Source organism: Centruroides vittatus, unplaced genomic scaffold (assembly GCF_030686945.1).
Source record: "Centruroides vittatus isolate TY-2023 unplaced genomic scaffold, ASM3068694v2 contig_717, whole genome shotgun sequence".
NCBI lineage: Eukaryota > Metazoa > Arthropoda > Arachnida > Scorpiones > Buthidae > Centruroides > Centruroides vittatus.
Window position 1 is genome coordinate 1,449,910 of NW_027122456.1, and position 25,809 is coordinate 1,475,718.

Genomic DNA, 25,809 nt, shown 5'->3' on the forward strand with positions numbered 1-25,809 from the left:
CACGTCGAGTTTTGATTAAGTATCGCAGTAAAAGAAACCTCGTTCCCACCGATACGTTTCCCGAACGGCAAAGTCTGCAAAGTAACTATTAAGTTGGAACGTAACACACGAGTAACCCATACGACGAGGTAAACCGGAAAAAGGTACATCGGATAATAATAATAATAATAAAATTATTTAAAGTGTCTTAAAAGATTAAACTTAAGAGAGAATTCATTTATAATAACAAAAATGTTTATTATTCAATACTCAAATCAATTTTCATTTTTCATTTAGATACAATCATATTTGGTATACTTTGTTCTTATGGCCAATTAATACACGGAATATTTTCTTTAACGGAACGCCTTTATATATTTTTTAAATCAAAACGTAAAACAGAAGTCGTGGATTTCCACAATTTTTAAGTGTCAAAAAATAAATAAATGCAATAAAATTATTTGATAAAACAATAAACTTTCCTATATATATATATTTCATCTATCTTAGCAGCAATCAATATACATACGTACGTGCATACGCATGTAAAAAGTTAAGGCATTTTCAACAGAAAATCGAGAAAATATCAACCGTCGGTGACAAAATAGTACATTATGAACAATGTCAATTTGATTATTCTTAAGTTGTACTTTTAATATAAAATAACTTGATTAAAATACAACTTATGATTGTGAGATCATAACAGATAAAAGTAACAAAAATATTTCTAAAGATTAAATGCTTTTTTTTTTAAATACATATCTATTGAATATATATATAGTCATATATAACATTTTTTATCGGGTATTTAAAGCCACTTTTTTAGACTTAATAGTTCGACATCCGATAAAACGTGGCCAACAAAACATTTTAAATGCCGTTCGATTCCTCGATAATACGTAATATTTCTATTAAACCATATAACGTGATAATTCTCGGGTGTGAATCAAAGTATTTGCGACAGACTTTCGCGTAAAAAACATGCTAGGCTCATCTACATTGATATACATAACTTGAAAATCTTCTAAATCCTTAAAACCGCCACATTTCTTAGCAGGCTCTGGAATTGCATGTCAGTTAAATATGCTAGTGCAGATGAACTCTAAACGTATTCCTGCAATAAGATAAAGTCATGGAAGAGATAGTTGTGACCGTAAAATATCCTTATTTTTAAAATATTGTGCCTTTTCGGATCAAAAATTAATTAAAAACTTGATTTTGGAAGAAGTTCTTTTCGTGTGCATTGTAATAAGTGCACTATTTCTAATTTTATTTGGAATTTCAACAAAATTTCCATGCTAGATTATTTTAAAGTGCAAAAAGAGCATTCGCGTCGTAAGAGATGCGAATTCCGAGTAACGATAAACCAATTAAGCACGTGATGTATAACAATCGAATTCGTTAGGCCATATAAAATTTTATTCAAAAAGAAACTGCTGGTTTTTAAATATCTTTTGATATATTATTAGGGTCGTAGTTATTATGCCGCCCTTAGAAATCGTAAATACGTAATACGGCATTTTACGAAAGTCTTTTCTAATTTAAACTCTAGCCGTACGTAAAACATCATACTTTAAAAATAAATTTTTGATAAATTTCGGCAATCAAAAATTTATTAAACTAAGTACTTTTGAGCGTAATTTTGTGAACAGACGGGGACGACGATCGATCCAAAAAGTATTTCCACAAGCTTCGGAAATCATATGTTAATTCTAGTTAACTCGGTATAAAATGCTAGCATTCTTGCATAACTTTAAGGTATAATTTCCCGAAAATAAATCATACAAAAAAACATATCTACAAGTAGTTTTTTTTAATTAACATCTTTTTATTTACCTTTTTGGTGTGTAAATCTTTCAGAACTAAAATTGATAAAGCTTTAACTTTTTTTTTATGCAGCATAGAAAACGGGGGTGGCCACAATAAAAAATAAAATTCAAATATCCAGTTAAAAACCCTCACAAATTTAGCTTCTTGTTATAAAATCTTCAATAATAATGAACAAAAATCGATATCTATATTATAGAATTCATTGGGGAAAAAATATATTATAAATTTGAAATATATATGTCAATCTAGGAACTATATACTTCATCAGAACAAAAATTTATAAAGAATTTATAAATTTCTTTTGTATCTAGAAAGTAATTAACAAATACTTATTTCCTAAGAAAATTTAAATTAGAAAAATTTACCTATTTGGCGGTCGTTAAGTACAACGTGCACGTAATCGAACTTATTTTTGATCCTGCACCGCAGGCAAAGATCTAGAGCAGACCCGAAACGGAAGCTTTTGCGCTGTCGACCGAAGCCGTAACAAAAAAGCATTGATGCATAAATACAATACAATAAAATTTCTCTTTCGAACGAAACAGAACTCGTGAGCTTATGCATTTCCTTAATTTTGGACATAATTTTCTATTGCTTTATATAGATATATTTATATTAATATGCGTACTGTTTTTAATGAAGATAGTCCATTTTAAGCCGGTTTTAAAGGTATTTTTTCCGATCGTAGGTTAGAACTTTAAACGTTCGGGAAATTATATGGTATTCCGTAACCGATTTAATTAAGTAAAATTATATGGCTGGAGACGTCGTAGAGAAACAGCAACGTTAAGAAAAAATATCCCCGTCGTTAAGTAACCGTAAAAACACTACGTCGGAGAGACGACGGAATTGATCTCGACGTGTCAACTCCTCGCTCTATCACAGACTGCATCAATTTTCGAGCGAAGCCGATTCTACGTTGGGGGACACGATCACCTGAACTACGAATCCGGGTTGTAATTTAGTCTCTTCGATCTTCATCTTGTCGTTTAGAAGACGACCGCCAAAAAACCAACGCTGGCACGACGGACCAATCCCCTCCATTGTCTGGAAACGACGTTTCGCGCACAGGACCGTCTCTAAAGTTCGGACCAACATTTTGATGTCACGTCCGTTACTGGAAAGGCGGAGTTTAATCGTGAGCTCTTGTCCTCCATTTAATGGTTCGCTTTCGGGAGACGGAGATTCGGCCTTGTCGTTATCTTCGATAAGATTAACTGGTGGGCTTAGACAGTACACGGGTAACTGATATCTGTTTCCAAGTTCATCGTAACATTCCAACAACGTTCCTGGAGCATCATAAAAAGAACATAATTAAAATAACCAAACTGTACATTTTGAAGTTTAAAAAATTTTTCAATTAACCAAACGAAACATAAATACAATACAATTAAAATACTTTTTGAGCAAATTATGTCTTTTTAAATTGGATCATCTTAGCAATATGCACCTTAAAGAGGCATTTCACATTTTTGTTATTACAATATGCTTTGATCGGTACATTCCACAATGCAGACTCTAAAATTGTTTTGAAAATTTTTAAGATCCAACCCAGATACTTATACACAAAATGTCAATCAGATTATTAAAAAAATTATCAAATTTAATAAAATTTTTGAAATTGAATGTCATTCCAAATTTTGAATAATAGATTCCTGTAAAGAACAACTGTAATTCTAAATTTATCTGGAAGAGGATTCAAAACTTTAGTTCTCTTTAATATGAAATATTGAAAAAAATTCTGTGATGTTCGCATGGAATGCCAGTGTTTAGGTTCTGTGGTATCCTAATTATGCTCGACATTGCAACTAGAGAATGAAGAATTCCACGATGTTTACTCTTGAATTTTCAACTTTTGACGTCTCTTTCGCTTCCCACCAGTTACCGAAATTTTGTATACGACTTACTCTTTAATTGCAAAATTTTGGCCGAAGAATTTTTTATATAGAATTTCAATTATGGTGGACTTAGAAAAAATAAAACAGATGTTTCTGCAAGACACTTTAAAAAGTTGCATTTCTCTTGTACAAAAGTGTATCTTCAATGTCCTATTGTCTGTTCACTCCCAAGACAGAATTTTTGGAATGTAAGTATAAACTTTAACTCAGGTAAATACTGGCCAAGAAACACTCAAACTTTGTAAACTGCACGTTCTACGAAGTTTGGATATTAAAGACCGAGCTGTTCCACCCAAAAAATACATTAAGTGAGAATACCTGTATATATGAAAAAAACTCAGAATAATCGTCATTCTAAATACGGTAAAATTTCTCCAACTTGAAGCTCCGAAGAACAGGAAAAAATCTGAATTATATAGAGAATAATAGAGTAAAAAATGCCGATTCTGAATAGATTTGTATTTTTACTTCTCTTGCATTATATAAAGAATCTTTCATAGTTTTTTTGTTTTAACTCCTTTCGGAAAAATGTAACTAGTGGAATCAAATGGTTTTGCAGGTAAATCTTGCCGAGATAAAGCGAGAAGACCGCTCACAGAATGTTGTCTGCAAATGGGTGTTGGATAGTAGATGCAACTAACTCTAAAATTTTATGGAAATCCGATAATTAGGATCATTTTGGATAGAATAAATATTAAAATTCGAATCGGGGAAGTCTAACATAAATCAATGCAGAGCACCTTGAAAACTTTCGACTGGAAGAAACTTCGAGTTAAGGAAATTTGAGTCAGAGATGTTAAAACTATACTATTCTGTCGAGACATACTGACTACTTTGTTTTCTTTGAGACAAAGAAATATCCGAGTTACAAATGTCTAAATTTGAGAAGTTTCACCACAACTAAGGCTCTGTCAAGTCTTAACAAGACTACAATCAAACTCTTAGCTAACGTTCCAAGAAGTATCTAATTAATTCTAAAACGACTATGAAAATAATATTTAAATATGATTTTCTTTACTTAAAATTAACCGTTAAATTAAGATTAAAATAATATCACCAAAATATATAAATAATTTTATTTTTTAATAAAATAACAAGAAAGATGTTAAACTTAATTTTCAAATTTTGTATGATTTTAATTAATTTTCAGTTTCAAAACTTTATTATTTTTTTGTTTATAATTACTTCAACATCTCTGATAGTTGAACGATTTAACTACTTCCATCTGCAATTCCATGCATGTATCATTATTGTATTTAGTTACATTAGACATTTTGCACTGTACAAATCATCGTTATCTGCAATGCTGGAACAGAGAACAGAAGTAAAATGTGACAAATCCTTCATTACGTAAGTCTTCAGAGTCGAGAATACTTAAAAGAGAGCCACCTCTGCGTAATGGTGCAGTGGAAATTAATTGTTCAATTCAAATCTGCAGTTTGTCAAAAAATCTTCCTTATTCTTAAATAAGGAAGATTGTTTAGTTCAGATTCTGTAAAACAAGAAATCTGAAAAGGTGACAATCCTTCAGAGATTTCTTGCTTTAGAGAATGAAATTAATCAGAGAAAAAAAGATTTAGGGATAAAACACATTAAATACATTGCACTTAATTTAAACAACAATAACAAGCTATTGCTACACAGAGTCTGCGATACGTAACAAGTCCGATCGAATCGTCACGTATTTCCGATTGGACGGCATAATCTGGCGTCGCCAAACTCTGCCTTTCTTCGACAGTCCTCTCTCTGTTTCGTCGTCGGATAGAATGTAGAAGATAAAAACAGATTTATTATGCAAAGGAAAAATTAATATTAATTAACTAAAATTTGTAAAATCTAAAAAAAAAAATTCAATATTTTAACGAGTAACTTCATTCGGGGCCTATGTCATAATTATCAGGTTAACCAACAAAATCCACCAACAGCAGGATAATACAGGTTACTATACAATAAATAAGAATAAAAGTATACAAAATCATATTAAAATACATACATTTACAGTAAATGTTAATACTAGTGATGTAACGAATAGTATATTTGGCCTCAGCCGAATACCGAATATTCGGCTAGGAGAGTGGCCGAATACCGAATATTCGGCTTGATTAACGCACGTACGAAAATTGGCGCGCAAACCGCATTATGGAAAGGATTGAGCACCCTGTTCTCTATTGGCCCGCTGTCACTACGATTTTTTCTTCCAGTAGGTCTAAATTATTTAAATTAATTAAATTATAATTATTAAAGTTAATATGAGATGGAGCCGAACATCTACCTCTAGTCCCAAATTGGTTTATAATTTATGTAATAGCCGTAAATAGCCCGATATGATTCGTCAGTTATTGGTATTTAAATGTAAGTTATAACTTTTAAGTTATTTTATTTGCAATCAATCTTTTTAACATTGAAGTGAACTCACTCAGCAATATGTAAATCAGAAAAACCAAACACCTTACGTTGCTGAGAAAAAATTTAATAAATAAACATTTTCAGCCAAACCTGTTGGCCATCATCAGGCTAAACATATTCGAATGCAAACAAAATGGAACAAAAATTTAAATACAAATAAAATAACGGATGAAATATACATATAATAACGTAAAAAAAGGGACTTCCAAGAAGTCCTATGTCAGGATTGTTGTGTGAACTTGTATTGAGAAGGTTACAAAAAAGTGTTCTTTGTGGCTTCATGAATGACATGGTATATTTTAAAAGATACGTGGACGATGTCCTGGTAATATGGAAGAATGACCAAAAAGTTGAGGAATTTATTAATAAGATCAACAACAACGATGACGGCCTCATGCTAAAGATTGAACAGACGTGTTCCTCACGGATACATTTTTTAGACATTGACATTGAATTCAAAGAAGGACATTTCGTCACTAGAGTGTACGTAAAACTGACGCATAGCCCTCTGTACATTCCGTCGCGTTCTAATGATCCTTACCAATACAAAATGGCTGCTTTCCGTGCCCTCATTCACAGGGCTTTTCTCTATTGCAGTAGTGTGGTTAATAGACAAAAAGAAATCTACAGAATATCACATATCGCTAGAACTCTAGGGTACAGGGTGGATATGATAACAACACTAATCAAAAACTACAAGATTAACAAAACAAAAGCTTAGAGAAGGGATTTCGGCAAATTCACAAAGTTCACGTATGTCAGAAAGAAAGAAGCTATCATGAAGGAAATCTCAGCCCGCAAAAATTCCAAATTAATTTTCAAGAGAGCTCCTAACCTATACAAATTATTAAGAAACGACAAAGACAACATTGATAAAGAAAGAATGGCTGGAGTGTACAAAATTCCTTATGAAAACCAAGAACTAGGCATTAATAAAAACTACACTGGGGTCACTAATAGAAACTTAGGGATTAGATTAAGGGAACACAAGTACAACATCAGCAAAAGATCTAACGCCACAATTCTATCTCAGATGGCGCAGGTTGAAGGCTCGGTAGTCAAATGGGGCGAAGCAGGCATTATTAAACCTGTACATTCCCCGACTTTAGCGTTTAGCGCCGAGAAAATTGAAATATTTAAGAGCAGATTGCATAATACCTGCATTAATGCCAGGAATGCTGAAGGGTTGCCTTCAGCCTGGAAGTATTTAATTAAAAGATTTGAGAGCTCTTAATTTAATGCCTTGATTTTGTTATCATTGCATATCTTGCATTTATTAGAATTTCATGTAATTTATTATTATGTAATGGCTTAATATTTATTTATTTAACCTATACATATTTTTTATATTTCTTTGTTATTTATTATTATTATTTTTTTTACGTTATTATATGTATATTTCATCCGTTATTTTATTTGTATTTAAATTTTTGTTCCATTTTGTTTGCATTCGAATATGTTTAGCCTGATGATGGCCAACAGGTTTGGCTGAAAACGTTTGTTATTTATTAAATTTTTTCTCAGCAATGTAAGGTGTTTGGTTTTTTCTGATCTTTTTAACTTTTTAATTAAGCACTAAAATTTTGTTTTTACTATGTATTTGTATACTGAATAGTATCCTAAGGATATACTTTAGTGGGGACATATGGTCTAGTTTCTCCCTGTTGTGGAACAGTTCAAATATATTATTGGGGGTTTCTATTTGTGAAGTTTTGTGATATTTTGTTGCTATTGTTTTGTCAATATTTTTAAAATTTAACGTGATTTCAAATGTTATCTTTTGTATATAATGAGAAATGCTCATTCTTTGCTTTATATATAAAATAAATTATATATTAGTTACTCATCTTCTAGAAATAGATAAATAATTCTTTCATTAAATACGATAAGTTTCAATAAAACGTTTCTTAAATCATTTTAAAATATCATAAAAAATATTAAAATATACGCGAATACGAATATAACATAATTAACTAAACAATAACATTGATGCCCGATACATTCTAATCTACACGCCATCAATTCCATAAGATATCGGCCTAGATAAAGGCTATAATATTTAATTACAAAATAATTTAATAAGAAATAGCATCTAACTCTAGTATTAACTTTAATAACTATAATTTAATGTTCAGCGTTAATAAAAGTTACCAAAATGATTAGTTTACTATGTTTTTGTAATTTCTTACTCCTGTTTTTAAGCATTCGGTATTCGACCGAATAGTGATTTAAATATTCGGTATTCGGCCGAATAGCGAAAAATAGGCCGAATGCCAGATAGTAACCGAATATTCGTTACATCACTAGTTAATACTGTACATCATAAATCCTAGAGAACATCTGTGACTGTGTTGTCATCTTATTTAGCAGTCTTTATTGGTAAATTTAACGTAAATTAGTTTCTTTTCTGCTATCGCAAAATAATTTTAAAAACTATTTGTTATTTAACCTTACAAAATCGTTTTATTTTATAAGGTCTTAGAGCAAACCACATTACAGTACATCACGGACTCTATTTGTTAAACATGTACAGTACAGTACAAGTATGTACTGTACATACTGTATATGTATTTGTAAATTTAGATAAATTTTAGTTTTTAATATAGTACAGAAAAAAGTAATTTGTTTGTAAGCTTAAAATAGATTCTTATTAACCATATATTATTAAAAATGCATTTTTAATAATATATGGTTAATAAGAATAGATAAAATACAGAACTGGGAATGGTTATTTGTGGTTTAGCCTAGTGACAAGTAAATTCAAATTAAATCGTTTTTCGACTTAAGTTGCCTCTCCTGGAACCAATTACCAATGTAAGATGAGGTACCTGTAATTACACTCTGTATTGCCATTATTGAAACTTCATTTGTTCTTTCCAGTTTAAAATTGATCAAATTATAATCAATAAAAAAAATTTAAATTTTAACATAATCTGGCAATTAAATGAGAAGAACAAAAATCACTAATGCTAATAGAATAAAAAAAATTATTATTAAATTGTCATTACTATTGCACATAAAACAATATAATTTACAATTTATTTGCATAAGATGCTTCAAAAGTGCTTCAGAACAAATAATAAGCATAAATGAGATAAACAATGGCTAATATACAAAACAAAATGCTAAAAATGGTTAATCAAGTACTTTAAAGTAAGAATAATTATCATTATTATTTAAGTATACACACTCAAAACACTTTGTAAAAGTGCAGCTGTAATAAATACGGATGCACTTTTACAAGGTATTTTGAGTGGGTATATTTGTTATGAAATGCAGTCTATGAAGAGATTATTTCAGTTCTTTAAAGTAAAAAAAATCAAGTATTACACATGAAAGAAATCAATGGACAAGTCAAACATTTACAGTGTTATTTGTGAAAACTATTGATTTATTTATATTTAGAATCCTACTATTAAATTTTGTTGTGTAGTTGTCTTTCTACAACACAAATATATTTAATAATTAAAATAAAAAACTGCAAAGACAAAAATGAACGATACCTGTGGGCAAAACTATGTTGGCACCGTCTACAATTGCCTGAGCTAAGGCAAAATCATTATTTTCCACCGCATAGGCAGCTGCTTTTAAGGCATCCCATATTTCTTTGCGACCTTCGAATGCCGGTGCAGTGTCCCAGAATTCGTCTCGTTTGTTACGTAGCTGTCCTTCCGTTAATGGCACGTCGCTCTTCCATTTCGGTTTCTCGTGCCGGAGAGGTTGATTTTTTCCAATAGAGACTGGGGAATAAAAAACACTCATTTAATGTACTTAATTATGACAATTATATTTAAATCATTTTATTTGATTGTGGCTGTCATTTCTGGAGAAGTCTAATTCTTCTTTATAACTAATTGCAATTCATTCTTCACTGCCTTTACGTACTATTCTCTTCACATATTTACAATCGGCGTGCTTGAATATTTTCTCAATTAACTAGTTTCACTGTAAAAATTTGACAAACATTTTATGTATAAAGTATCAGAAAAATAATATAAATTATATGTGATTAATAGTGTCACCAGTTTATGCAGATGTGAGAGACCGGTCTTGACGAAATTTGGAGAGAAAATTCATTTTTCGCTTTGAGTTTTTCAATTTTATCACCGGAGGAAGATCGCATCTCTCCTTCAGAATCGTTTCTTTTCCCAGAGGACTCATTGAAATGTGTCACTGGGAACTAATAGCAAAAATTCACAATTGGTGAAAAAGAATAATGTGATTTGGAGTATAAAAAGGAGCAACTCAAGGACAAGAGGTCATTGAGAGTTTGCGAGCACATCAAAAAAAAGGGCCCTGAAAAAAAGAGGAGAGTATTGTCGTTGTCAAGGTTATCAAGGATTTCATACTATGTTTTTTTGACACCTTCAAACTCCCCGGATTATTATATCCAGTTCTCCAGTTATCCATTATTATATCCAACTGCCATCAAGCAAAAAGAAAAAATTAACGCCTCCCCAACTGCTCCAACCAATCGAAAGTCAGTGATCCCGAAAATCCGCACAAGTGCATCAAAAGGTAGATATACCAACTCGCTGTTTCTTGTAAACTCTCCCTCTCAACCATTATTTGAAAGCATAGAGCTATGTATTCCTTTTCGTTGAATTAAATCAGTTATTTTAGTTGTTAATCTTGTATCCGAGTGATTCACTTCCAATCCATTTCTCAACCCTCCTCCATCCAGAATCCGATCACTCGTGCAAATTCCAAATTTGTGGCCATTAAGGTTTGTGTCTATCCTAGAAAACAGTGGCGTCAGTCCTGACGAGGCACTAAAGAGGTGCTGACCCTCTAGTCACACAAATAAATTTTAAAAAATTACGTGTTTTTCGTAATTTTGCATATCTTAATATATATTGACAATAGTAAATTTCCATAAAAAGAATAATCCTTTTATGGAAATTAACAATAATCCTTACAGTCTGACTTTGAATCTAGAGCAGTGGTTTTTAACCTTTTTAGTGGTAAGCACCCCCTTGAATCTGAAAATAAGCTCTTGTATCCCCCTTAAAAAAATGTGTGTATATTTTTTATTTAAGAAAAAACATATATTGCATAAACAAATGCTATGTTTATTTACAATATATATTACTATATAACATAAAAAGCAATATTTAAATTTTAATGGCTAGGTTGTTGTTGTTTATTCGTAATAATTCTATTAAAACGAAGATCTTTTTTTGAAAGAGCCACCCGTAAGTCATCAGATGCATTTAAGCAATTTCTGGCTTTTGTTTTGATGTGCAAAAGTGCTGAAAATCCCATTTCACAATGGTAGGTGGTGGCAAATGGTAAAAGCTGGTCTAAGTGATGGACATAACAGTCCATCACTTAGACCAGCAATTTCCAAACTTTTTTGAGTCACTGCTCCCCTTTTTCTATAACATTAATCCCAACACCCACTAACCCTTTTTTCTTGTGTAAGAAAAGCTTGGAAATATTCTTAGTGTGAGGTTCATAGAAAAGTTTTCCTTTGTGTCCTTACTGTACAATGTTCTAGACATCTGGAAACCATTAAATGCAATGTTTCTTCTTACCCATTTAACAGAGGAAGGGGAAAGGTAGTCAGTGATTTCAACCTTTGCTTATAGTCAACCATTCAATACCCTGCCTCCAGTACTCCTGCCACCCACTCGCTTCTTTTCACCCCCTAGATATACTCATTGCCCACAGGAAGTGGTAGCATCCACTTTGGGAACCACTGACCTAGACAGATATTATGCTCCAAAATGGGTGTGTTAACACACAAGTTCTACAAACCAGATTATTATCCCTTCATTCATACCACTGAAGTCATATGACCAGTTTACTTATAAAATAGAAACATACATGATAGCAACATAGTTTTAATCAGAAGAGCATACATCCACTGCTTGAATATCATGACCACCATAGCAGAACTCAAAATAGCTACATGTTACAGTATAAAATAATATAGAACCTGGTACATAGAATTGAATACCAATTTAAGAACAGTCCATACCTGGAGAACACCAACACAATCAACAGTTCCATCAAATAGGCAAATAATTATAAATTACAACCATACACACTCATCCATCTACAAGCAAATGGTTAACTTTGCTTCTGCAGAACTCCACAGTCTACAAGTTACTATAGAACAGTAAAAAAGATATATAGACAAAAAAAACACATCACATATATACTCTATCCCAATAACAGATGAAAGATTTAAATGCTAACTTGTGTACATAGATTCCACAAATAGATCATTCGACACAGATTTGAGAAACCTGAGTATGACAACAATGATGATAAACCAACAATTACTTTGGCACAGTACATGGTGTGTCCACACAACTAAATGAAGCTAAGATTATAAAACTGGTCTTTGATGATCATCATTGTAGATTTCCAGTGTTTCAAGTGTTCTTAAAAGTGACATGAAAAAGAGTGAAAGCATTAACTATAAAAACTCATCTCATCAGTGCATTCTTCAATAACCCTCAGAAAGAACTTTATACGTAAACCATCCTGTGTTACTCCTGTGTTAAATCATCCGAATCCGTAGAGAAAATGCAAATTATTATGGCACAATTTGTGCTTAATTATGTTAAATAATAGTAATTTTTCAATATCTTTAAGTTATGCTTTATATTTTAAAAAAATTATACATATTCATATTATATGAATATTTTAAATTTAAACAGTATCATCATTGAATATATTTAAACATTCCGTCGTGGAATTTCAAAACATTTTTTGAATGTGAAACCCGATGTACATTTATGAAATAAACTGAAAAGAGTTATCTATCTTAAATAAACCTATTGCTGGAAAGTGTGAAGGATTTGTAGATCTGTGGTTTTGTTCATGGCATTATAATATGTATTTTTGTTTTATATAGCAAAACGGATGAAGGGAATAAATAGACATTGTAAGTCTAATTCACCGTAATATAGTGGAACGTTGTTAAATAAATAGGGATTATTAAATGAAAAGTTATATTATTTTCATTTTTGCTTTAAGAAGTTCATGCCTAAAAAATTTTTAAATTGAAAAACTTAGTTTTACTGTACACACAACAGGTTTTCCATGGGAAAACCTATATTAGCTGGTTATCACTGCAAATTTCCTTAAGAACACACTAAATTACAGTCTGACCATCTTTAAAAATATTAATAATAAATATAACACTTCCCATGACCAATTACAAAGATTTTTTTTAAGTTGGTAGACTGGCCAAAAGCTGCATGGAGAGAACATTGTAATCAACGCTGCCAAGAAAATGCAATGAAATTATGAAACTTAAATAATAAAACCTACCAATCATTAAATTTTCCAATTGATCAAACTGTTTTTAGGTTAATTGAAACAACAACCAATGATAACTCATTAGAATGTATAGGCGTGTTTATATATACAAACAAATCTCTATTGATGTTATTGATATATCAATAAAAATGTACTTTGTACATTTTTATAACTAAAAATACAAAAAACAATTTGAAAATTCATCTTCTTTGAACTAATTTTCAAATCAATTGTTGTCTACTATTTATTTATATAAGTAAACGACAATTGTTTTCGGCACAGTTATTGACCATCTTCTTGCTCAAAACATGGGGTCGAAACAACAAAATCTTCAGATTTGCAATTGCCTACAATTATTCTTAGAAATGATTTTCTATACATTTTAGCCAGATTATCAGAGCTGTGGAGTCAGAGTCACGGCGTTTTAGTCGGAGTCAGAGTCATCAAAAAATCTGCCAACTCCGACTCCTTTTTACTTCCCAACTTGTTATGTATATAAAACAGAAAAGTACTGGAATCGTGTCAAATTTGACCCTCCATGTTTATTTGTAAATCTACATGTTTGAGACCTCTTGAACCCAAAAAATGTCTAATTTGTTTAATTTCTATATTCTCTCTTCTGAAATATTAAACAATATCTTAGAATGGGTTAAGTTTAAGAAATGTTAAAGTTTTATAATTTGGCACAGTAGCTTGTGTATAAAGGGGCATTAATGCTATTAAATTTTAGTTTTTAATTAAAGATAGACATGATGGAGAGATAGGAGTCATGTGTCATATTTCCAATGTAGTCGGACTTAATTACTATTTTACTCCTTATTAGAATTCACAATTTTTTATAAAACTCGTCTCTACCCTCAAAATTTAGCATTTTGTCATTTTGTCATTTTATAATAGTACAGTAAAACATGCTAACATGTTCTCACCTAAGATGTTAGAATGTGAAGGGGGCACAATTTCGTTCAACCACTTTGAAGCTTAATAACTCCTGTGTTAAACCATCTACATCCGATTTAAAAATCACAGAAGTTATAAGGCAGACATGGGCAAATGCGACTCTTTTTGAGTCAGGTGCGGCTTTTGCCGAAAGTGTTAATTTGTTTTTTATTATTATTTTTACAATTTTATTTTTATAATTTTGTGAAAAATATGTTTATTAAAAAAATTCAATATTTGTTTTATATTATATTTACATTATATAATAAAATCGCTCGCCTTACCATACTACCTGCCACGACAGTACAGAACTGCGGCTCCCATGCATTTTGCAAAACCTACATTTCAACTCCCACTGAACTCTTGCTTCCCCACCCGTTATAAGGCTTCAAACAGGGTAAACAAAATCATGCCCCACACACACAGTCTAACATTCATACATATAGAAAAAAAAAGAATCTTTTGCATATCTCAACATTTCAAAATGTCCCAAGTTCAAAAATGTAAAAATGTGCAAGAAATCATTTTTTGACCGATTGCTACACTTTTCCTCCTGTTATATATAACAGTCGGAAAAGTAAAAATTATTGAATACATATTTATATATTGACTGTCATTACTTAGAGAAGTGTTTTAGCTTTGGAATAAAAACATTTCTGTTCTATCTTTATTACAACTCTATTTATTGAATCTTTTATTATGTGGTCATGTGATGACATCAGAATTTCTGGACCTATTTTGGTAACAAGTCCGCCCCTGGTCGGAGTCAGATAGTAAAGCAAAGTCGGAGTCGGTACATTTTTACACGACTCCACAGCCCTGCAGACTATAACTGGACGACAAGAATAGAACAAACTGGTGATAGAACAAATGGCAATCATTAATCAAGAACTTAATTATAAATAACATTTATAGTGAATGTGTAGAATTACTTTTCTATACATTTTTAGCCTGTGCTGTCATTTAAATTTCTGAAATACCAGCTAAAATTTATATAAAGTTTGATTCTAAAGAATGTCAGCTAGCTTGAATTTTTGTGTTTTTGTTTTATATTTGAAAACTGCTAATAATACAGCCAAACAAAAAGTGCTATTTATTTATAATTAATTGATAAATTAAAAGCTGTTTATTCTAACGTAGTCATCCAGTTTGTCGTTTGCAGTTCAATAATTGTCAGCTTCTTTGGAATTAAACACAAAAATGCTAGAGCAAAAAGAGGGGCAAATAGCTCAAAATGCATTTCCCTTTGTAAAAAATAGAAAATAAAGTCTACTTTTTCAATTAAAAAAGTGTTCCTGTGTTATAAGTTCTCCATAGCAATTTTGTGCTTAATTCCAAAGAATAAGAGAAAAAACAAGAAGCAATCAATTACTAAATTGTCAGCTTATTTATTACATATGCAAAGTTCATTAGTAAATTTAGAGATGTACTGAAAGATTATATAAAGAGAGTTTATTAACAGAGTTATAGCATCAAAAATAGAAATTCAATTTAAACTAAAAGATAATTTTGAAAATAATCACTTGGTTCACAACTACATATTCATTATGAAGCAAATATTTTATTGAGTCTGTGAAATCACAACAAACAATTTAACAAAAGATTATTAACGACAATGTCATTTATAAACAATATCAACTAATTCCCTAATTTTTTAATTCTCAAGAAACTTTTATATACATGTGATAAGTCAAATGTAAAAAAATAACAGTAATAAAGGCAAGCAGTTTCCCAGCTTGTACATAAGCAAACTTAATACAATGGTTCCTCTGAATTGTTCAAAGTCTCAATCAATTTTACCTATTGTAAATAATGGAAAGCGTATTAATATGTTCCCAGACCCTAAACAATACCCATTTTGGTAAACAGCAAATAAACACAATTTGAGGTAAAATAATATAATTAAATGTCCTAAATAATAACTTAAAACATGAGAATAATAAATATGTAAATACTATATAATAAAATGAAAATTGCATTTACTGGTCACACACCACCAACTTTGGCATCTTAAATGCAGATGCCAGATCTGTGCCGTGCTACTCGATAAGTTCCTTTTTCACCGCAATTGTCAATACTACAACTGTCCTTTTAGGCTTTGTTGCTTCTAAACACTTCTTGCATGCTATGGTTACAGGTATATAACCACAAAAATAAATGGAAAAACTCTAAAAATACACAAGCATAATGCAAGAGATGCCTTTGCAATGAGAGCAAGATGACTTAAGTGCATGACAGTATGTATACACAACAAACGTATTTTTTCACTGCACATGCAGTTCAAATTCTGGATCTAATGTCTCTCAAATTTAGCATTCAAACTCTGGAATTTTCAAAGTACAACATATTACTAATAGTGTATTGTAATATTGTAGAGAATATATTGTAATCAGAATCTAACTTCATTTTTAAGCTTACCATATTAACTGAGTTATTAACATAGATTCATGAGATTTATGGTAACATTCAGGAAGACTAAGTTCAAAGCCATCAAAAATCATACTATAGGAATATTACAATCTTCATATGGAATGGACTTTAGTAATGAATTAGTGTTAATTTTTATTTATTTAATTCAATTTAATTTCATTATAAGATTAAGATTAGAATGATAATCCATATCAAACGGCTCTGCAGGAAGTTTTGTTTTCGTTTTTCGGACACTAATGGTGCAAACTCAAGTTTATTTGTGTCAAATAGCAAGTTACTATTATACTAGCACAGTGAAATTTTTTGCCCATTACACTATTGTATATTATATTTAGTGGTTATACCATGCCATTAATTTAAATACGCAACTAATTGGAGTAAAACCTCTCCAGATGACAAGATTTTTAGAACAAAATTTTTATTCCATATAACTCTGTTTTTAATCCTCCTTAAGACAAATACCCCTTCACCCAACCAATGACTCCCTGAATTCAAATCTGTGTGTGAAATACCCTCTTTGAAATGACCAATTTCATCATCTGGATGGGATGATAAAATCAAAACTGTGGACATGTACAATGTTGGGTATGTTGCACAGCAAAACATCCGATTTTCAGAAACAGATTATTGATATTAAACAGGTGACACCTGTAATTAAAACTTTTCTAATATCTTCTAGAGAGATTTTTTTTATTAATTAAAAATCAGGAAAAGAATTCACTGAACTTTTATCAATGTTTTTCTTCCTTACATAAATCTTAAGTCAAATTCACTCAAAGACAGATCCAGGAGAAATCTTAGAGGGATGATTTTTAATTTGTGTAATATAATGAAAGTTTTATCATTCTAATAATTACATAAAATAAACTATATAAACTTAGACAACGTAACAATGTAAAAAAAATTGACAAATTTTAAAAAACTTCAAAATATAGACATTATTTTTAAATAACTAAGCAATAAAAAAAACTTAATCCAGAGACGAGTGTTTCCTCATATCATCCTTTGGATTTGTCCCAAGTTCATTTGAACTATTTAACAACATTGCAGTCTTTAGATTTCAGCTAGGAAGGATTAAAATCACAGGATGGCACCGGTCCATAGTTTAGCAGAAACACAGAAAAATACGGTAATAAACACAACAACCAACTGCTAGTACCACTATTACAGATATTAAAAGTGGCCACCTGTTACACCTTTGCAGGTGTGCACGTCAAATCATGTTTAGGAACAACCAGCATAACAGTGACATCGACAGCAGCAATGATGTCTCTCAGTTCCAGTATTGTGTGGATTTGAACAATATGGGAACCAATGTTTATTGAACACAATGTTTCAATTCAACCAATGAAGTTTGCACATTCCACATGATATGCTAGACCAGACTTGAACAAGGATAGGGTTACTGTTTCATAAGCCATCCTGTTTTATATTGAGTTAGAAGTCATTTCAAAATTTTTTTAATGCTGAGTGTGAAGCATCTTTTAGAATATTTCAAAGTTTAACTAAACCAATTTTTTTTAATTACAAAATATAAGATATTTAGATAAATTATTGATGTAGGAAAAAAAAATTAGAAAAAGTTTGACACAATTTTCAGCAGTCACTAAAAACAAAGTAACACACTACAATGATTCTACAAAGATTGGGAAAAAATTGACAAACCCTCGGCATACTAATTCTACTAGAGAAAGATACAAGGTTTGTGTATATAAGAGAGCTGGCTAACATTTCATTAGGCCTACATGATACAGAATGAGACAGTAGTAAGACAGTTGCCAGAACAGGATAAAAAAAAAATAATGAAAGATAACCAGGTAGCGATAAAAATGATCTCTGCAAGAAATCTGAAACAGAAATTAGAGTTTAACAATAGATTAAATGAAATAAATTCATTTAACAACAATAAAAATAAATTAAAATGATATCTAATAATTATTATAAAAAATTGCTGTCTAGTCTTTAGAGGAATATGGTTGTGAAACAAAAACCTCCCCCACACACACGAAGTTCGTTCAAGATTATTACATGAAGCAAGAAGACTTTTGCTTTTTGTATACAGCATGGCAGAAAAATCTATTTTCAATTGTATGCAATGATGTTAAATTTATTAACACAGAACTGATTGTTAAATCCTATTTAACTTTGCAGAGTTTATGTTTTTGAATGTTCGAAACTAGACAGGGAATAGATCATTAAAAAAAAAATTCAAGAAATATTTGGTGCATTTATTTATGCTCTATTTTCAAAGGATTCATTTATATCAACAGATTTTACTATAAACAGATGTTTTCTGATTTAAAAAAAATCAATTTATATTCTTAAAATTTGTAAAAAATTCTTCTGAAGATGGTTATTTAACCTAAAAGTATGAGAATATCTGTTTTGTGTTAGTTTTTTGATTATTTGCAATATATTTCTATAGGGTGTCCACCGAAACATCTATCCAGGGGTAAAAGAGATCTTTCCCACATTGGTTAGGTTAAATCATGAACTGCAATGGGCATATACTGGACATTATATCACCATAATAATGCACGAATTCTGCTGTTTATCTGCAACCAGTACTACATATAGAGAATGCCAGACAGCAATTTCAGCAGTACACCAGTGGGTTAAATTTATAGCATAACAAACCACAGCTCCTTTAGCACATTTTATGGACTGACCAGACACTGTTTTCCCAGAATTGAGTGTACATCCATAACAAAATGCATCTTTGGGCAAAGCATGCTTCATAATACACAAGACACGTGCAATGCCAATTTTGTGTCGACCTTAATTAAAATTAAATATTCACTCATTCCCCTTGCATAGGAAATTTACAAATTAATAAACAAACTGTTTAAAAATTTTTTTTAAATTTTCTTGATTAAATATCCATTTACTAGTGATACTTGATAAAAATAAGTCTTTCACGGCATTGGTGATGATTAATAAAAATAAAATTGAAGTCAACATATTATATCAAGTTTATAATTGTATATGCTATCCTATGATGGCAGCAAATACTTATATTAGTGTTCTTTTAATTTAAAAAATTTTAATGTTAATTTATTAGTTTAGTGTTGTGTGGCAAATTATACACTTGCATATAAGACAAAGTTTTTATCCATTTTTCAATGCTTCAAAAACCTAGGTTGTCCTACACATGCAAGCGAAGGACTCATTTCATTTTGGTAAACTGTGTATTTGCATTTTTTACCAGATTCTCACTTTCTGGTATTGTCAGGAGTAAAGATGAATAAGCAATAGGAAAAGCAAAGCTTTTGAATTGAATTCCAAAATTACATGGGATCCTGATATAAGTTTTAATTCATTCCCAAGTGAAAACACACGATTATTCGGAAATTAGAATTCGGAGAAACACATAAGTGTAATCGACAAAGAGTGGATTCGACCGTTAAGAATTGGCAAAGAAGGTTCCGGATTGTCCGGCTTTACGTGAACAAATTATGTTGTCGATTTTACAAAATTTTTCCTTGAAGTTTAAAATGCCAGTAATTTTTGCAGGACAATCTGTGCATTTACGTGCATTTGATATTTTATTTGTTATTAAACGAAATAAAATTAGAACTGTATTAATAAATCTAATTTTCTTTATTTTGATCTTTAAAGTTACATCTTGACTTATATCCGAGCTCATCTTATATTCGAGTAAATACGGTAATTATTTGTATGATTTAATTCAAATTTTCCGAACTATGCAGTAATAATTACTAAATGATTTGTAAATTATCATTTTATTCTGTGTGCAAGCATGCAATAGTTTTTTGGGGAAATTTCGAGTTCTGAAAATATTCTGTGCTGGTATTATGATAAATCATCTTAAATTGATTCTCTTCAGTTATTTTAGTGCCAAAACAATCACACATCATACAAATACACTCGTGCAATACTAAAAAGATCTCTGTCGCCTTGGATAATGTTTTAAGTGGACACCTTATATGTACAGTACATATATATACTGTATGTGTGCATGTGTGTATAAACCCCAATAAAGTACATCAAATTTCTGAATACAAATGAATTGTAATTTGGATCTTGTAAATTAATAAAATATTATACAAATACTGTCTCGAATATTAATATAAGATATTCATTATTTTTGTTAATTATTTAGCCATTTATTTACTTTGATAAGTTGTCTATTTTATTTAAAAAAACTATACAGGTTCCCCTCACTTTACGACCGAGTTCTGTTCCAACGACTACGTCGTTAAGCAAATTGGTCGATAAGCGAGGAACTTGCACCGGGAATATAGGATCGTTGTAAAATTATGCAACAAACTTCAAATTTATTCATAAAAAGACTATTATAGTACGCTATTAGCCTATTATAGTACGCTTAGTGTGCACGTCACCATTCGCCATTGACCGACACTCAAGCTGAGAAAGGAAATTCCCCGAATTGCAGGTCAAAACTCAATTGATCATAAGTGCGAGTGGTCGTTAAGCAGATAGGTCGTAAAGTGAGGAGTACCTGTATTAGAAAAAAATCTTAAATTTTTTGGTTATTGCTATTACATTGAAAACTTCATCTCTTATGAAGCATAAAAGGTTCAAAAGGAACACAAAATGAATTACCGTATTTACTTGCATATAAGATGACATTTTTATTCATTTTTCACTGCATCAAAAACCTAGGTCATCCTATATGCACACGTGAGATACTTTGCATTTTTGCAATAATTTTTGTGAACTGTGTATTTGCATTTTTTACCAGATGCTCACCCTCTAGTGTTTAAAAAACAAAAGTATTTTAACTGGGTCGTTTGAATTGTTCTTGTGTATAGTCAGGAGTAAAGAAGAATAGCAGTGCTTTTGAATTGAATTCCAGATTGAAATTCCAAAATTACACGGGAGCCCGATATAAGTTTTAATCCATTCCCACACGAAAACAGATGATTAATTTGGAAATCAGAATTCGGAGAAACTCATAAGTGTAATCGATGGAGAGTGGATTCGACTGTTAAGAATTGGAAAAAAGATTTCCGACTGTCCAGCTTTATGTGAACAAATCCTTTTGTTGATTTTACAAGATTTTTCCTTGAAGTTTAAAATTCCAGTAATTTTTGCAGGATAATGTGTGCATTTACGTGCATTTGATATTTTATTTGTGATTAAACGAATAATATTAGAATTGTATTAATAAATCTAATTTTCTTCTTGATCTTTAAAGCCACACCTCGTTCTATATGCAAGATCATCTTATATGTGAGTAAATACGGTATTCAGAAACCAACAACGATTTGCTTAACTTTCGCAGCTTCACCAGGAAAGTTTGTAACACACACTTTTATTGACTTTATTCATCAAAAGTTACATTGCTCCAAACAATGCTTGGAGCAACAATTTTTTAGAAAAATTTCCCAGTAATTTTCCTGTTGTTACAACAACCAGGAAAGTAATAATTATGAATGCCTATAAATATCAACTTCCGGAAACCCGACGTATTGATACTAAGCCAAATGATCGTCATAATTAAATTGAACTATTAATATGCTATAATTAATAATTAGAAACTAAATAATTTGGTACAAGAGATGTTATCTCTTATCTAAATTAATAATTATAATAATTTAATAATTTTTAAAATAATTTAGAACATCTTGGAAGAAAAGAACTAGCCCGGAGCGAGACTTGAACCCACAATCCCTGCTTACCATGCAAGGTTGCAGGTTCAAGTCTCGCTCCAGGCTAGTTCTTTTCTTCCAAGATGTTCTAAATTATTTTAAAAATTATTAAATTATTATAATTATTAATTTAGATAAGAGATAACATCTCTTGTACCAAATTACTTAGTTTCTAATTATTAATTACAGCATATTAATAGCCCAATTAATTACAGCGATTGTTTAGCTTAATTATATATGCCATTATCTACTATAAGATTTTATTAATAATCATTTTTACATTTATTAATTTTTATACAGGCAAAAGGCTTAAGCTCTTTTCTAGGAACTCATCTCTAGGATCTGGGAACTCATCCCTACTCTCAAAGGTAGAGATGAGTTTCTAGAAAAAAGCTTAAAACTCAGAAATAAAATTTTCATTGAATATTACCTATCCAAGCTATGATACAACCTCCTCTCTCTCTCCACTTCTTCAGCTTCTAACCACAAAAATTTAACAGTTTCAATGTCTCTTATATACGAGTTACTGTGTCAAATTTTGTTTTTTTAATCTTTACTTCATCCTGAGATATTAAATGAAATAGATGTAATTATTATAAAGTAAAGATATGGAAACAAGAAATTCAAAAATTTATCAAGTGTACGTAAGAAAGTCCAAAGTTAAATTTTTTGCACTAAGTTGAGACCAAGTTTACAGTTCTTTTTGTAGAGTACAATCACTATTAATGGAATTGTGCTCTTTGAGATGTTGGAGGAAAGAAAAGATACTATGATTTTTCAACAAAACATCGAAATCTTCACACCTATGGGAAATATGTTTCGAATATCAATTTTTATGAGCAATAGGAAAGAGCTCGACTGCAGCAAAGTCTCAATTTTATTTGCTGGATTTTCTTTTGAATCTTTATGAAAAGACAAGTCTACTTCGTTCTGTTACATCTGTAGTTGAGCTGCAAGAATGTGTCTTCACTGTTGCTGCTGATGTTGACAAGGATATGCAGGTGGAGATCTAAGAAGAATTTATTTATCACACTGGGACATCTGTTGCATAATGCATGGGAACCATATTGGACATTTACAAGAAAAACTAGATGGATATCAGAAATAGTTACAACTTGTCTCATGTTTGTGTCTCTTGCAATTTTATTAATAATGAGCAGTTGAAATTGCCAAACTAATTCTTAGAAACACTATTTTCTGTTACATTTACCATAAAAATAATTAGATGTAGTGTAGCAGTATCTATTGAATTACTTCATTTACTGTGAAATATATTAAAAGGATAAATTACTTTTAATTAAAATATCTAAATTTAAATTAGAGATAAGAAATGTTGATCCAAATACAGAGTGTTCCACTCAAACATCCCTAATTTTGTAAATTAATTTTGGGAAAAGAAATATGAGTATAATATTGTAGACAATAATAATAGAAAGTACTGTACATCTGAAAAAGTTAGCTACTACAGTTAAATCAGTTCATTTCCACATATGCTTCTGATGCAGCAGGTACAATATCCAATTTGTATGACACTTGATTTTGGCCCATATTCAAGCCAGCATGTTATAGGAGTTCTGCTGTTAATGACATCCACAATCTTATAAGTGGAGGTCTCATGTCTGGCACTTTTGTAGCATACACACAATGTTTGATATGCTCACAAAGAAAAATGTTCAAAAGAGATTTTGTCAGATGATCAGATGGGCCAAGAAATGTAGCACCAGCAATCTAGACAGTGTGGCAGCAGTTGTCCTTCAAGCATATACACATGAAACTTAGAGTATTGACCAACATTCTCCAATACATTTTATTCACATAGCTAAAAAAATGAATTTTAAAGAACAGCTTAAAACTAAGAATGTTTGAGGGAAACATTCTGTACAGTTCGAAGGATAACTTATAATTTTGAACTCTAAGTAATACAGTATGTATATAACAGTTTCATGAAAATATGACCTATAGATTAAAAACAGCAGCAACTGAAAAAAAACATTATATTTTTCTATACCAAGATATAATACAAAGTGTTTTTAGTATAAAGTAATTTAATAATTAAAGTGTTTGACTAAAGTAAAATTACTTCATATTCAGATATTAAATCAGCCTGAAAATAACTTGACAGATATCCAGCAGATCATTTAGCATTAATTAAAATTGAGCTATTGGATTTATTGTTATAAAAAAACTAATCATGTAAGACTATTAAATTCCCTAATTCCAAATTCATCTTATACCAAATAACTGAAACTGATCCAAGATTACTCTGATCATTCAAATTGTGTATAGGCTACAAATTAACAATAGCAATCTGATCAATCGCTATCTGCATATACAAATGCCATTTAGGATCAACTAGATTGCAATCAAACTAATCAGAACGAAGGGTAGGATTGTTTGGATCAAATAAATAAAAAAGATGTCACCATGTTTAATCTTTTTTCCATGGTTAAAATCAAGATTATAGTTGACAGCAAAGAAATATGCTTAACTGTTAAAAATGTAAAGTATTTAAACTTATAAATGGTAAATAAAAACATTATTAAAATATCTGGTAAACTGAGATAAAAATATAACTATCAAGAGACAATTTTGAGAAATTGTACGGCAAGAATGCATGGTGTGCACTCTCCCATTTTGTGAGCAATTTTATTCACTGAGTAAATATGATTCAATCCTGCTTGTATACGTTCCACCAACTAACACACGACAGAAGTAATCTGTATAGCTTGATAAAGACTAAAATGAAAAGTAGTATACAAACAAATAAATAGTTTCTCATGTCATATAATAAATAAATTTTCAAAACCTTTATTTCGGACTTGTCATTTATGTTGCAGAAGACTATATCAAAAATATTTATTTGAGGAGTGATTAAGGACACTTGCTCCAACTATGAACATTACTATCTTCAACAATTATGAATTGTTTTAAATACAGACAGGACAACTTGCCAGATCCTACAATTTCTAGTCAATTGGGTTACTTCTGAAGAAAATTTATAGCTGTTTTTGTGTCAATGGTGCAACTTGCTTATTAAAATCATTTATCCCCAACTTATTCTTATCAACAGATTTCTGACATTAATAGCCAAAGTTTTATCCCTAGATTTGTGGAAAAACAGTGGTTTATTGCAACTTTTATGAATTGTTTGCACAAACCACTGTTGATTTCTGGCAACACTTACACAAGTACAACAGACTACAGTGCTATTACAAATGATTTGCAAAGAAAATAAACAAACATTATGCATTTTTAGATTTGACCACTCTTTATTAGGAAAGTTTATTTCTAAATGCATTTTATATATGCAAAGTCTCTGATCAGTTATTGTTAATCTCCTATCAAGCACTCAAAATATTGACCCCTTCAAATTCATTAATTTGAAAATTTCCTGTATTATATTACTTAAGTTATATTCA

General features: G+C 30.6%; 1 protein-coding gene across 1 annotated transcript in view; it reads right to left on the reverse strand.

Moving 5' to 3' along the window:
• Positions 1 to 212: 212 nt before the first annotated feature.
• LOC136980679 (ubiquitin domain-containing protein 2) overlaps positions 213 to 25,809 on the reverse strand; it is a 28,148-nt gene continuing 2,551 nt past the window's right edge. Inside the window, exons 2-3 of the mRNA XM_067276843.1 lie at positions 9,617 to 9,853; positions 213 to 3,098 (exon numbers count right to left, since the gene is read on the reverse strand). Of these exons, the coding sequence (XP_067132944.1) occupies positions 2,701 to 3,098; positions 9,617 to 9,853 (635 nt within the window). The 3' untranslated portion in view covers positions 213 to 2,700. The remainder of the gene's footprint in view (positions 3,099 to 9,616; positions 9,854 to 25,809) is intronic.